At 34.8% G+C, this 14,471-nt stretch overlaps 3 protein-coding genes across 10 annotated transcripts in view; 1 reads left to right on the top strand and 2 right to left on the bottom strand.

Annotated features, from left to right (window-relative positions):
- Nucleotides 1-3,583: 3,583 nt before the first annotated feature.
- On the bottom strand, nucleotides 3,584-5,832 carry LOC126772272 (uncharacterized). Of its 2 annotated transcripts, none has more exons than XM_050492563.1 (5): nucleotides 5,782-5,832; nucleotides 5,310-5,369; nucleotides 4,557-4,631; nucleotides 3,989-4,222; nucleotides 3,584-3,743 (listed from the first exon to the last, which is right to left on the bottom strand). In XM_050492563.1, the coding sequence occupies exons 1-5, from the start codon at nucleotides 5,818-5,820 to the stop codon at nucleotides 3,591-3,593; spliced, it is 561 nt and encodes a 186-aa protein (XP_050348520.1). In that variant the 5' UTR covers nucleotides 5,821-5,832; the 3' UTR covers nucleotides 3,584-3,590. The 2 variants fall into 2 exon arrangements, with proteins under 2 accessions (XP_050348520.1, XP_050348521.1); XM_050492564.1 differs by having other exon boundaries at nucleotides 3,989-4,132.
- A 2,004-nt stretch (nucleotides 5,833-7,836) lies between these two features.
- LOC126772222 (transmembrane protein 183) lies at nucleotides 7,837-10,588 on the bottom strand. Its single transcript, XM_050492490.1, has 3 exons — nucleotides 10,305-10,588; nucleotides 9,148-9,833; nucleotides 7,837-8,182 (listed from the first exon to the last, which is right to left on the bottom strand). Exons 1-3 carry the CDS (start codon nucleotides 10,342-10,344, stop codon nucleotides 7,874-7,876), a joined length of 1,035 nt encoding a protein of 344 aa, XP_050348447.1. The 5' UTR covers nucleotides 10,345-10,588; the 3' UTR covers nucleotides 7,837-7,873.
- Nucleotides 10,589-11,969: 1,381 nt separating this feature from the next.
- The window catches only part of LOC126772162 (liprin-alpha-1), a 148,066-nt gene continuing 145,564 nt past the window's right edge, over nucleotides 11,970-14,471 (top strand). For all 7 annotated transcript variants that reach the window (XR_007669629.1, XM_050492365.1, XM_050492368.1 and 4 more), the window contains exon 1: nucleotides 11,970-12,484. Coding sequence is in view for 6 of the 7 variants with exons in the window: in XM_050492365.1 (XP_050348322.1) it covers nucleotides 12,236-12,484 (249 nt within the window). In the remaining variant the exon portion in view is untranslated. The remainder of the gene's footprint in view (nucleotides 12,485-14,471) is intronic.

Genomic DNA, 14,471 nt, shown 5'->3' with positions numbered 1-14,471 from the left:
TTTGCAGTTGCTGACAATAGATATCTACCGTAATCGTTTGGCCAGATTTTACAAAGCTGTAGTGAACGACACCGGCTCTAGTCCAACAAACACTCACAAGTAACTTTTTCTGAGTCAATTTTTGTTTAGGGCAGGATTTGGCTAGGTCTCCAGGGTTCAGCCATTGCGACGAGCGCTTCCGATTATCGTACAGTATCCACTTTTCATCACAAGTAATGATACGATTTAAAATCCCTTCGTTATTGTGTTGGTTGAGCAAAGTAACTCAGCAGTCGAATCGAATTTGCAAACACGCGTCGCAAATTCAAAATTTGTTTGCTAATTCGATTCACTCAATTCATGAGGTACCCATCGTTCAAATTTTTTTACTTTCCCGATTTGCTTCAAGTGGATTAATACAATTTTATTACTTACCCCGAAGCCTTTGGCTATCTCTGAAGTGCTTTGTGATGGATCCGCTTCCACAATAGCCTTTAATTCTTCATTTTCCACTTTGGTCTCCGGTCGTCCACGGGGTTAGTTCTAAAGGTCGAAATTTCCAGAACGAAAACATTGAAACCAAAAACGTACCGTGCTTTCTTTTGCTACACCAGCGCAGTACACATCATTAATCCTTCGAGCTGTTTCTGCAGCACTAGTGCCACGGTAGAACTCGTACTCGTAAATATACCGATATTTCATGTTTCCATTGTGCGGTAATAAGCGACGCCAAAAAAAAATAATGAGGAAAAAACAAATGAATGACTGTTTTCAAAACTCAAATGTACCGGCTAAATGTATTTATAAGTTTGAATTTGGAATTCTTAACCAAAGAGGAGATATTTTAGATCAAAGTGGTCAGTACGACAAAACCCTAATTTTATATGTAAGGACCTAATATAAAGTTCATTCCGAAACATTCCTTTAAAATAATAATAGATTTATATATATACAAGTAATATATAATCAGTATTGAGTCAAGCCATCTATGTAGGTAACATGTAATCCTTCTGCAATAAAAACAGCTATTCTAAATTATGTGATACAGTAGTACCTACTTACTGGCCGACGTCTGTCCATGCCCTTATCACTAATATATAGACATTAATAATGTACAAATAAATTGATAAGGACTAAAATTTTATTAAAAAAGTCGTCCTACCGCGTCTGTATGTCAGTCTGTCTAAAGGCAAAAATCTCAAAAACTACCAAGATTTTCATTCGGCTTTCACCAATGCACGGCGATCCCGACGGCCGGGGTTTTTTTTTTATATTCGCCGGGAGGGCAAATGACTCTACTCCACCTGATGGTAAGTGGTAGTAGAGTCCAAACGCGACGAAGGCTAGTACAGACGGGAAAAACGTTCTGCACTAGCCGCCTTCGCCTTGCCGGCCCGCAAGATGCCTCTTCACGCCTCGTTTGAAAGAACCAGGGTTGTAAGAGGAGGGGAACACGTGAGCTGGTAAGGAATTCCATTTTTTGGAAGTGCGACAAAGAAAGGAGTTGCCAAATTTCTTTGTTCGCGATAGAATTGATGTCACAGTTAGGCGGTGACATCGAGAACCAGCTCGCGTGGACTTAAGAAGGAAGGGGGAAGCAGGAATTAGAGAGAATAATTCCTCAGAGCACTCGCCGTGATACAGTCGATAGAAAGCGCTCAGTGCTGCTATCTCACGACGCAATTGTAAAGGTTCAAGGGTGTTTGTGACCTTTACGTCGCCAATAATGCGTACGGCACGTCGCTGCAACCGGTCCAAGGCCTCAAGTAGGTACTTAGCGGAGCCATCCCAAAGGTGCGAGTAATATTCCACGCAAGACCGTACCTGTGTTTTGTACAGCAGGCACAGTTGTTGTGGCGTGAAAAAGCGCCGCACCTTGTTCAGAACTCCGAGTTTCCGTGAAGCTGTTTTTATAACAGCCTCGATGTAATCCCTTGGACTAAGGTCACAGCGAACGTCAATCCCCAGCATGGCGATTTTGCTTTGCATCACCAGCGGAGTACCACAGAGGGAGGGAAGAGGGGAAAATGTTGACTTTTTCGCCGTGAGAGCGCATACCTGTGTTTTCTTGGTATTAAACTCAACAAGATTATCAGAGCCCCATTTGGCGATGAGCTCTAACGTCCTATCGAGTTCAATGACAAGATCCTTCCGCCTCTCCTCAATTTCCGCTTGCCCAGCCACTGCGCGTCCGTGGTATCCACCATGCACTGTACTATCGTCTGCATAGCAATGTATGTTCCCAAGAGAGAGCATATCATTGATATGCAAAAGAAAGAGTGTGGGAGATAGCACAGATCCCTGGGGGACCCCAGCATTCACTACATAGAATTGTGAAGCGCAACCATCAACTAAAACACGAAGGCTACGCTTGTGTAGGAAGCTGGCAATCCAGGTGCATAGCTGAGCAGACAGACCATATGCCGGCAGCTTGGAGAGAAGACTTCTGTGCCAGACCCTGTCGAAAGCCTTGGAGATATCGAGGCTGACAGCCAACGATTCTCCATGCTTGTCGATAGCTTCACCCCAGAGGTGTGTTACGTACGCTAGAAGATCACCTGTGGACCGTTTTGGTCGAAACCCGTACTGACGATCATTAATTAGACAGTGATCTTCTAGGTAATGGATCAGTTGGTTGTTTAAAATCCGTTCCATCACCTTACAAAGTACTGAGGTGATAGCTATTGGCCGATAATTTGCCGGGTCAGACCGATCCCCTTTTTTGGGAACCGCTTGCACATTAGTTCTTCTCCAAGCCTCCGGCACACATCCCGAAGAGAGAGAAAGTTGGAACAGGCGCGTTAACACAGGAGACAGCTCCGCTGCGCACTTCTTCATCACTATGGCTGGTATTCCATCGGGACCGCTAGCTTTCCGTACATCAAGTGATTGCAGCTCCGCACGCACATCACGTTGCCTGATTTTGATGTCAGGCATTGTATGGCCACATGAAGGTATTGTAGGTAGCAGCGCACTACAATCATCGATGACGGAATTATCGGCAAAGAGTTTAGCCAGGAGATCAGCTTGCTCTTGCGGACTGTGAGCTAGCGATCCGTCCGGATTTCTGAGCGGTGGCAGCGAAATCAGCGAAGTTTGGGCCGGGCCAATAAAATATACTTGTCTTTTCAGAAAGATATTCACAATAGTCTGGAAATTGGCAGTGCTGACACTCCCATGCCTCTGAAAGTATTTAAAGTTCAACGTATTTATGTGTTACGTTCGAGAGTTCAGACGAAGGTTCAACGTATCAGATTTGCCGTCCCATCGAATTATGAGATGGAGGCAATAGGAGTGGACTTGCACAGAGCTCTAGTGTGCCTCCACTTAAAACGATCAGGACGACATCGCCAAACGTTTATTTGTTCGACCTTTAATTACCTCCATTAAATTATCAACTTCTTTTCAAATATTACACTACAACCCTTTTCAGCGATTTTTTTGTTTAGTATCAATAAATACAAATTTGCGGTACGTAAGTTTTTAATTAAGTATATATTTATATTCACAATGTATAAGGGATCGAAATAGCCGTTCGTTCATTTAAAATAAATAATAATACAAAATAAAACTTATAACTTTATTTATTGTGTTATTAAGTTATTTTTAAATCAAGGTGATCTCTGCAGGCTCTGACAAGCGTTACATGAACCGATAGGTACGACCGGGGCGAAGCAGTCCGACGGGCAGACGGGACAGGCGGCCGCGAACTGACGGGATGACGTGCATTCCGGCAATAAGGACCACTGTGACGGCTGCGTGTTCTAGGGGAAAATTGTTATGTTTAGTTGTCGCAGAGGCGACACGTGGCCAACGGTCGTGGGTTTCGGTCTCCTTTCTTCTTCGCATCTAAAATGCACTTGGAGTAGATATATATATCTACTCTAAACGCACTTGAAGTAGATATATATATCTACTCTAAGTGCATATATATATTAGAGATTCAATTAACTTAAAATATTGGAAAATCTCAATTTGTCACAAAGTTGAATAATACATAAATACATACCTTAATGAAGCTTGCAAAACTGCACGTCATAGCATCATAGGCTGGGCAGTTTAGGTGAATCCCCTGCGCTGGCAGATCATCGGTTAGGCACATCGCTTTCGCGCTCTGCACCGCTGGCTCCCATTCAGGGTAATCCTTCGCAAGCTGGTCAAAGTGGGCCGACAATTTCTCCTTGTCAATCCCATCGGCTTTCATCCAACCGGACTTATTGAACAAGCATGTCATTCTTTCGCACTGGAATTAAGAAATACTTATAATGAAATTTACAAATTCGTAAAAATATGGTCAGAATGACAATCAGAAAAAAACCATGGGTTTACTATTCACTTTTCAATGCGGGCTTTTTCTCCAACGACGTGAGCATTACAGCGGTACACGAATCATTACGCTTCTGCGCTGTGCATTGACGAAAAAACATATCTAAGATTTTTTTCTACGACAATTTGAATTGGAAAAACAAGTACTTGAAACTCGAATTTCTGCGTCGCAACCTTTGATAACATCCGCGGGTTCTATCCACTCGTACATCTTACCCAATCTTAACTCTTAGCTATTGAATAATTCTTACCTCAGACAAATCCTTCTCACACTGCCTGGCTACTTCCAGTTTTACAACTTTTGGCGCACCGAGGCAAGAATACACCTAAAAAAAGTTAGTTAATTATATTTCATAACTTAATCATCGTAATTACTGGTTGTCAATATAATTTATTCAAGTGGACAAGTAGTTTATTCAATACAACAAGAATAACAAGCTCATTTGAATCTTCATTTTACAAGATTTATGTAACTACCACCTGTTCGGAATGTAGATTCCATTGAAAAGAACCGGCAAGCTCCACAGAGTAATTATAATGTATTTTAATATATATTAATATTTAACTAATATTTAATTAATATTTAGGTAAAAGTCGAGATGGCCCAGTGGTAAGAACGCGTGAATCTTAACCGATGATCGTGGGTTCAAACCCGGGCAAGCACCACTGAATTTTCATGTGCTTAATTTGTGATTATAATTCATCTCGTGCTTTACGGTGAAGGAAAACATCGTGAGGAAACCTGCATGTGTCTAATTTCACTGAAATTCTGCCACATGTGTATTCCACCAACCCGCATTGGAGCAGCGTGGTGGAATAAGCTCCAAACCTTCTCCTCAAAATGAGGAAAGGAGGCCTTTAGCCCAGCAGTGGGACATTCACAGGCTGTTTCGGTTTCGGGTCGGTAATATTTAACATTATAATAAACCTAATTAACAAATATAAAGGCTTTTTCCATAAGGAGATCCTGTGCATCTAAGAAAGAAAAAAATAAATATACTTACTTCCTTAGGCATGGGACCACATACAACCGGCTGATTGACTGCAAGATTCGCCTGGCATGCCTGAAATGCATGCACGTATTTGTAGCCATAATATGTCGGTAAATGTCCCACTGTTTGACGAGAAAAAGGATTGGAACTTATTCCGAAAGTTTCAAACCTTCTTCTTCCTCGATGCTCATTGAAGCATTTTGAATTTAGCACGGATTTTCATCGGACACATGCAGGTTTTCTCAAGTTGTTTTTCTTCACGTTTGAGCACGAGTAGATTTATAAATATATTACGCAAAGGAAAATTCAGACGATACAAATTTATTCAAAAATGTATAAAAGTTTGTTTCTTAAAAATATTGTTGTCTTGTTTGTAAAGCGCGTTCCATTATTATTTATGAGCATTTTCCTAATTTATTTCCTAATTAGCCGTGTATCAGTAAAGTCTACCCTTAAATATACATATATCGTAATAATCACTTACCACAACAGTTACAAAAACAACAACAAGAAACGGAAACATTACGATAACTTTTTGCGACCGTTCAATAACAAATTAACTATAGTAATGAATGTGACAATTTTTACAAACGGTCATAGTCAATTAAAATAATTATATTTGAGACTTAGAAAGATTAAAGGTCAATGACTAAATTGAACCTAACGACAATCATCTGATAAGTATCAAAATCTTGTCTCTTGGCTGGTACTGGAGGTGTATTTTTGTGTTGGTATTATATTATGTTGTTATTTTTTTATTAGTTATTTTTTTATTTAGTTTAAATATTATTGATAAGCAAGCAAGCGTCAGTCGCCAAACGGCCAAACTAGTGGCGAACCTGCATAAGAGCAAACATACGTGTAAAATAAAATCCACTCTAAGAATTTGCACAACGTTTATTTATTCATAATAAAAAAAGTCGAAGTCATTTCATATGTTTAAAGTGAGTGATCGAGTCTACACGAATTGTATACTGCGATTTTAGTCGCGGTTCGTTCAGCGCGATCGATTAACGAGCAAAAATTTCATACCTTGTAACGCAAAACAAGATGTCTTGTCGGTATGAATGTAGTCTGGAAGTCTGTTATATCGCTTTTGCATACAGCGAAATATTAAAAAACGAGCGAAAGCTATATGGAGTTTTAGTTAAGGGAATAGCTGTCACACATCAACTCAATAAAATAATTGTCGATAAATGGACTAGAAATTATTTGAGAATGTTTGAACTATATAAATTATTTATATATATAAATTATTAGATTTATTGGTTCCTATTTTAAAATAATACAAGATACATTATGCGAATAGATAGTTCACCTCAAGTCTCGCTTAAAAAGTCGGCTCGGCTCGCCGGCTCGTAATCGACGCGCGGTTTTGTGTGGCGAGCGAAATAATATATTTTTTTTTTTTATAGAATAGGAAGGCGGACGAGCATATGGGCCACCTGATGGTAAGTGGTCACCAACGCTCTTAGACATTGGCATTGTAAGAAATGTCAACCATCGCTTACATATCCAATGCGCCACCAACCTTGGGAACTAAGATTTTATGTCCCTTGTGCCTGTAATTACACTGGCTCACTCACCCTTCAAACCGGAACACAACAATATCAAGTATTGCTGTTTTGCGGTAGAATATCTGATGAGTGGGTGGTACCTACCCAGACGAGCTTGCACAAAGCCCTACCACCAGTATAAAGCCCTACCACCAGTGATATTGACGAGCCACAAGCCAGCTCTTTCGGTTTTTAAAACCACAATATTGCAGTAATCTCGGGCGAGCTACCTACGAGCCAAAACCCCGGTTTTACTCGTGTGTCGATCAACCACTTAAAATTAATTTGCTACTTATCTCTAGACTATATTAGTCGCTTAGTCTCGGGTATAATATGATATCAATTAGATATTACTCTATATTTAAGTAATAAGTATACTACTAACTGGTGGTAGGGCTTTGTGCAAGCTCGTCTGGGTAGGTACCACCCACTCATCAGATATTCTACCGCAAAACAACAATACTTGATATTGTTGTGTTCCGGTTTGAAGGGTGAGTGAGCCAGTGTAATTACAGGCACAAGGGACATAAAATCTTAGTTCCCAAGGTTGGTGGCGCATTGGCTATAAGCGATGGTTGACATTTCTTAAAATGCCAATGTCTAAGGGCGTTTGGTGACCACTTACCATCAGGTGGCCCATATGCTCGTCCACCTTCCTATTCTATAAAAAAAAAAAAAACTAATTTACGCAAGCGTGTTTAATTAAACAAATGGCCCACATTAGCAAATATATAGATTAATTTTTTGACTTTGAGATACGTAAAACAGTAATTATAATTAAATATAATTAAAACTTCCTACGACAATATCTATAAAAAGGTTTAACTTTTGTGCTAACCGCTTTCAACATTACGACGTACTGAACATAGGCAGTAAGTAAATAAAAGGCACCGCCATCTAGCGACAAATAGCATAATCAAAACCAAAGAAAAAATTACAACTAAATAATTTAGTTCGTTTTAACAAATGAATAAAACAAAAAATAACAAAAATATTTTATATTTATATTAGATTTATTACTCATAGGTCTCCATTACACATTGTAAAGAAATCCTTTTTTAATACTGGTAACGACTCTTCATCCATCACCGGCAACCTATTCTCAAAGTTGGGGTATTTCGGATGCCACCAATCATAAACCAAAATATTCACAACCGTGTCAATAACCACGGAACATTCAGGAATTACATTCCTCGAAATGTTGTAGTGACCGGTGTTGAAGCCTAGGAGCAATTTGTGGTGTCTAAAACCTTGTGAGAGCACCACACTCACTGATGATAGAGTCATACCCATTAGTGGTGGTACTTCATAAAAGTTTTGACAGGTTACCTAGAAAAAAAAAACAACGTTAATTAAAGATTTTTTTATTTTATTTTAATTAGTCTTTTGTTAATGACTAAAAATGATTTCATATGAATAATGAATTAATATTAGTAATGTCCTTTTCTATCATATAAGTTATTTTTTATATAATCCTTATTAAAATGTTTTTCGAAATGAAAAAATATTAATTTAAACAATTTATTGCTTTTTCTAACAATTGCACACTCACTGAATACAAGCTTGTTTTCTTTGATATATGCAATAAAAAAAATAGTTATTGCCTGACATTAAAAGGGTTGCTAATATTTAATGCAATTATAATTATCACTAGTTTAACTAAAATTACATATCTGTATCTTACTTATTCAAAATATTGATTGCTCAAGTACTTTTAAGAAAACCGTTGACATTTATAGAATACTAGAGATTTAATATAATAGTCTAAGATGGAACTTGGCCTGTATAATTTACAAGAACAAAACATTCAAGCATTTCATGTCAATAATTTAAATAATTTCATTCATAATTTTGAAGAGATTGAAACTACAAAGTGCAGCCTACTTAAGTAATAATATAATTTACTGCAATCTTCTCTGAACATCTTCTAATATAAGTTTGTTCTATGTATATGTTAGTATAGTAGACTTTTTAACGAGGTTTTACAAGAAAATATCTCCTCATTTATCGATATAGATAAGATTCTCTAAAGATAATAACCTATTACAGATATGAATATACCTATATGAATTATATGAAAGAAAATGCTTTGAATGAAAAGCATTTGATGCACATATATGGTACAAAAACAAAACATTATTATAATAGAAACAGTTTTAATACTTGAATTTAATTTTTTGTAATATTTGGTTACTGTTAAGCCTTAGTAATATGTCAGTTAGAAAAATCTACTTATGTAATTAAAAAATAGCTATGAAGGTATTTAATATTTTATAGCTGTATATATATTTTACCTGCATAACTTGGGAATCCACTTCTGGATTAGCATCAATGCGTCCAAGTTCCTCAATGAAATCCTTTGTTGTAATTCTTTTGTCAGGATTTGATTTCTTCAATTTAAAATAAACAAACCAGTATGTTTGCCCTTTGCAATACCAAACATTGACACAGCGCCTCTTAACCAGCTGGTGCGGTCGACTCTCCTGAGTTGCTTGTTGCAATATTTTCTTAACAAACACATCATAAGTGTGATGTAATGCTCGTATAACTCTCTGCCTCAAGCCATACAATTTATAACTATTCTCTATACGTAATTTCTCTGGGAGTTTTGGGTGATTCTGACAATATCTTCTGTATAATGCTCGCCAAAATGATTCTCGCTTAGTTATGGCATATGTTGCTCTATTTATTCTAGCAAAATTACCAACTTCTTCTGGCTTAATGTAAGGAGATATAAGATACCAAACAATTTCCGGATATACAATACCAGTTTGATCATCAATATTTTCACACTTGGAATGATTTTTCTTCTTCTTGTATACAAAATTCTTACTTCCATCAGCATTTACTTCCTCGATTATGTCTAAATCATCATCTTCAAGATCCTCCCATGTTTTCTCAGGAACATCTTCTGATACAACTGACTTCTTAACTCTGCCAACAGGTTTCAGTGCGTTAGCACAGTCATTTAAGGTGAAGTCTGAAAAATTATATTATGAACTAATGAGTACTTTACAGTAACAGCCCGTTAATGTCCCACTGCTGGGCTAAGGCCTCCTATCCCTTTTGAGGAGAAGGTTTGGAGCTTATTCCACCACGCTGCTCCAATGCAGGTTGGTAGAATACACATGTAGCATAATTTCAATGAAATTAGACACATGCAGGTTTCCTCACGATGTTTTCCTTTACCGTAAAGCACGAGATGAATTATAAACCCAAATTAAGCACATGAAAATACAGTGGTGCTTGCCCGGGTTTGAACCCACGATCATCGGTTAAGATTTACCCGTTCTAACCACTAGGCCATCTCGGCTAATGAGTACTTTAGAGGTCAATAAAAAATTGGAACTATGATGAAATAGATTTCATAACTATAAATGTAATTATATTGATTCACAAATTATATACTAAGACTAAAATAATAACTAAATATTTATTGAATGATTCGTACCTGCATTGCTCGTCTTTTTTTTACCTTTTTTCTTCGGCATCTAACAACTTTACTGATAACAAACAAAACAAGACGTTGAGCAAGGACCCGCATTCAAGTTAGAAGCTCTTTTTACCACTTGTTCATACTTATTGATTAAATTGGTTTTGAATTTTAACTACTGTTATCATTAATAATATAATCTTTATTATAATTTACCCACGCTATGTACAAAATTTTGGGAATTGCTTATTGACATTGAGTGAAGTGAAAGAGAGAACGCAATACGGAAACTGGCAGTGAGCTGAGAGAAAATATAAGTAATAAGTTGACTGTTGAAGTATGGGACTACAGGTTAAAAATATTTCTTGAATTTTGGAAAATCACAGATAATACATAGATTATTTGTGCATTATGCATTATATTTGTCATTTGTACTCTAAATAAATTTATAATGGAGAACAACGAATTATTTATAAGGTAAGGTAAATGACGTAAAGATTACAAATTAAATGAAATTATATTTATATTTATTTGTAAATACTATTATATATTGTGATTTTATTTTATTAAATTAACAACTATAGAGACACATTTTCGCTTATAGTATTATTATGAAACAAAAAAAATATCCCTATTAGTTACATTTTCGAAAAAAAAAATGCTTAAGAATTTCATTCATAATTATTACTAATGACCTCTAGCGTAGCTTCGTAGAAATAGTGTCAAAGATTTAATAGTAAGTACTAAATATCAGACCAGCCATATTCCTGAAAAGTCAAATTAATATCGTACAATGAATTAGTTAGGTTTATTCTTTTTCTCTCTGTCAACGTCATTACGATCTCATTTGATAGCTTTATAATTAAAAGTAAAATAATTTATAATTATAAACTATTTTAATTTTCAGGTAACGTTTTTACGAAACGCTAATTTCAAAAGTCTAATTCAGATAAATAACAAAAAAATGTTATTATTTTATGATCTGTTATTTTTGTTATTATTTTGATCTTTCTAATCAGTTACTATATTATAATCAAAGATATTTTTATTTACTATAAACTCACTTGATACGCAATTAAATGAACATTAATGCCAAATTGTTAACGATCAATGGCTTACATACATCATCTCTGTTTCTAAATATATATCTGACAAAATGCTAGGTGTACGCAATTTATATGAATTTGTATTAAAAAAGAGTAACTACTAAGTTTCTTGTTGATTCTTCTCAGTAGAATCTACATTCTGAAAACTATTTGCAAGTGCTTGTGAAAGTCTATTTGAATACATACTTTGAATTAACTTTAATAAAATAATGATGATTAAGTTTTTAGAAGTAAGAATGATTAATTGTAATTATAAAGCACATCTTGCAATTAAAATCTAACGTTCTTACCTGTAAAGTTACCAATAGCTAATTGATAAGTAAAACAATGCCGTGTATTTCTCTTTCGAATGTCAAATCAATATTAAGAGAAATAAATAAATCAATACTTACTACTACTACTAAAACTAAACAGACGCTAGGCAATATTTATAATTGAGGCCGTAATATTTTAATAATATTAAAACTTTAAATTATCACAAAGAATGGCTTTTGTGGTAATTGGTACGTCTGTTTTTATGGTATACTCATATGCTTTAATCTTTGGCAGTAAGACTGACGTTCCATTCCAAGATGGCAGACATGCCGCTTGTACCGTGATAGTATGGAATCGTAGGAGTATAAGTTTTAGGTGTGTCTTTCTAAATATCGAACTATAATGTCTCCCGAAATTTTGACTAAAATCTTTTACGAATATTTCGACAATGTGAAGCAACGTTCTCGCGTTTTGTGCGCTAGATTTAGGTAACGTTTGTGCCGAAACATATGTAAAACGGTGATCGAAATCATTGTGTTTTTCGGTGTATCGTGTACGATAAGTATTCTAGTTTGATGTTAAATTAAAATGTGGAATATGATGTGCGACGTGATGCCCACGATATCTGAAGACAGTATTAGCCAAAGGAGTTCGCAGTTCTCTGGCGAGGACGCAAACTTTGAGCAGCTCATGGTGTCTATGTTAGATGAAAGAGATAAATTAGTTGAAAGCTTGCGAGAGACGCAGGAACGTCTCGGGGACACGGAGTTGCGGCTCAAGGATGTGGAGAAAGAGCGGGACTCGCTGCATCGGCAAATCGCAGCCAACCTACCTCAGGTCAGTGACATTTGCTTGTCTATTTCAAATCTTATTATAGCAGAGTCAATTCGATAGTTGTAAGTTATATCATTGGGCCTTATAAATGTTGACTAAAACAAACTTTGTAGTCTAGAAATCTTAATAATGACTTATGATAACATTTATCAATGTAAATTACAGATTATGATACTATCACAAGTATCTGTTATCAAGTCTGAAGGTGTGTTTATTGCATTGAAAAGTGTGTACAAAATGAAATTATATATTCCCCCATACCAGACTCCATTCGACAATAAATACAGAATACAATTCTACATGAGAAATCACAGTACTTGAAGCTGTTACTCACTGCAGCTTAACTTCAAGAATAATAAGAAAAAAAAAATAAACACAATTTTATTATGTAAAACTGATCAAAAAATACATATCCATTTAAAATATAAATAATTTATTAAGCTTTAATTGTATTTGAAATGATTTTTATTTAAAATTTAACCCTGCAATTTAAGAACAAATTAAGTATAAACCATCAATATTTTTTTCTAAAGAAATTGTCCCATATTAACAGCAAGTATTATTTAAAAAATGTATTAGGTGAAAAAAATTACAATAAAGACAATTTCAGATATGTTTTGATTATATAATACTAATAATGAGGAAGTGTTGCCTGTTCTAATTATAAATGATGATGAGACTGATGTAGATCTTGTGGTTGATTTACTGATAAATATATAAATACATGTGTCAATCTTTCTAGATTAATCAATAAAACTAAGACTTTTGAAAGCATTATTAATTTCATATTTAAAAAAAAAAACATCTAATCTACTATTAACATATAATATTTTTATACTATATTGTTTTTATACTATATTGTTCACAACTTTTTTTTTTTTTTAAATACTTCCTTGAACATTTTAAACAAACCTAGACTACTTAATATTATTTTTAATCTCTGTATATCTATTGAAATTAAGTTTTGTTATTTATTTAATATACCATAATAAAATTTTATTTTCATATAAACACATTTAAATTAAAGTAAACTCAAGTTTTATTATGACCATATAAACTGTGATAGAATTAACCATTTTTTGTTAACCATAAATAAGTAATTTTATAGTAACAGAATTCAATCAATAAAAATGTATTTCTAAAAATATTGCCATCATTTTCAGCATCACAAATAGGAAAGACCAAATTATATAGGTCTGTTAAGTTAGTTGCATAAACAAAATTGATGTGGTTTTGAAGTCAACAAGAACTCTAATTAGTAATATATAAATCAAATAATAATTACGAACAAATTAATAAACAGATTATATTCTGTCAAGTAAGTTAGTCAATAGAATCAACATTCAAGTCTAATTATTACATTAGAAGAGAACTCTGGGTCGCCTATTATTTACAATATGAATCATGGTTATTCCAAATAGTAGTCATTGGTACGGTACACTCTTCAATATTACCTGTATTCCATTAAAGTTTTATTATAATTAGTATTTTTATTAATATAATTACATTTATAACCTATTTTTAATTCCGAATCGACTTCTGCATATTATTCCAGGTTAAAAGTAGCTTAAGCTGCTTTAGCACCTAAAGCAGCTCAAGGTAAAAGCTAAAGTTAGTGAAAAAAAATCTTAATTAAAAATAATAAGAATTTATTTTTGGAGAAATTTTTATTGTTTACTAATGAAATATATTGAGAAATTAAAAAAAAAATTAAGACCTTATTAAAAGTGCATAATTTTTACATGTAACCTTTTGTGAGAACTGTAGCATTATGTCACTCTCTGGTCCATAATCTTTATGATAAAACTGACATTTGCCTGCATCAAATTGCTGCATAAGAAGACAAGTAGAGAGTTTTAGTTTAAACCAACATTATTATCACGGCCATGACATCATCTTTAACCATTACATTACAAAGTCCTCTCTAAACTCTTTAGGAAGTGAATCACATTATATATTCTTTTGTCAAACTGCAATTAAATATCTGAAC

The sequence above is a fragment of the Nymphalis io genome, chromosome 12, assembly GCF_905147045.1.
Source record: "Nymphalis io chromosome 12, ilAglIoxx1.1, whole genome shotgun sequence".
Classification (NCBI taxonomy): domain Eukaryota; kingdom Metazoa; phylum Arthropoda; class Insecta; order Lepidoptera; family Nymphalidae; genus Nymphalis; species Nymphalis io.
Note: the sequence above shows the minus strand (reverse complement) of the source record. Positions and strands in the feature narration are given on the sequence as shown.

Bases quoted from the DNA above. Each gene is read 5' to 3' on its own strand.
- LOC126772272 (XM_050492563.1), bottom strand. From the start codon at position 5,820: ATGTTTCCGTTTCTTGTTGTTGTTTTTGTAACTGTTGTG. The intron at 5,370-5,781 runs GTAAGTGATTAT...CATGCATTTCAG, and splicing joins TTGTTTTTGTAACTGTTGTG to GCATGCCAGGCGAATCTTGC. The intron at 4,632-5,309 runs GTAAGTATATTT...AACTTTTTTTAG, and splicing joins GTGGTCCCATGCCTAAGGAA to GTGTATTCTTGCCTCGGTGC.
- LOC126772222 (XM_050492490.1), bottom strand. From the start codon at position 10,344: ATGCCGAAGAAAAAAGGTAAAAAAAAGACGAGCAATGCAG. The intron at 9,834-10,304 runs GTACGAATCATT...ATAATTTTTCAG, and splicing joins AAAAAAGACGAGCAATGCAG to ACTTCACCTTAAATGACTGT. The intron at 8,183-9,147 runs GTAAAATATATA...TTTTTTTTCTAG, and splicing joins TGGATTCCCAAGTTATGCAG to GTAACCTGTCAAAACTTTTA.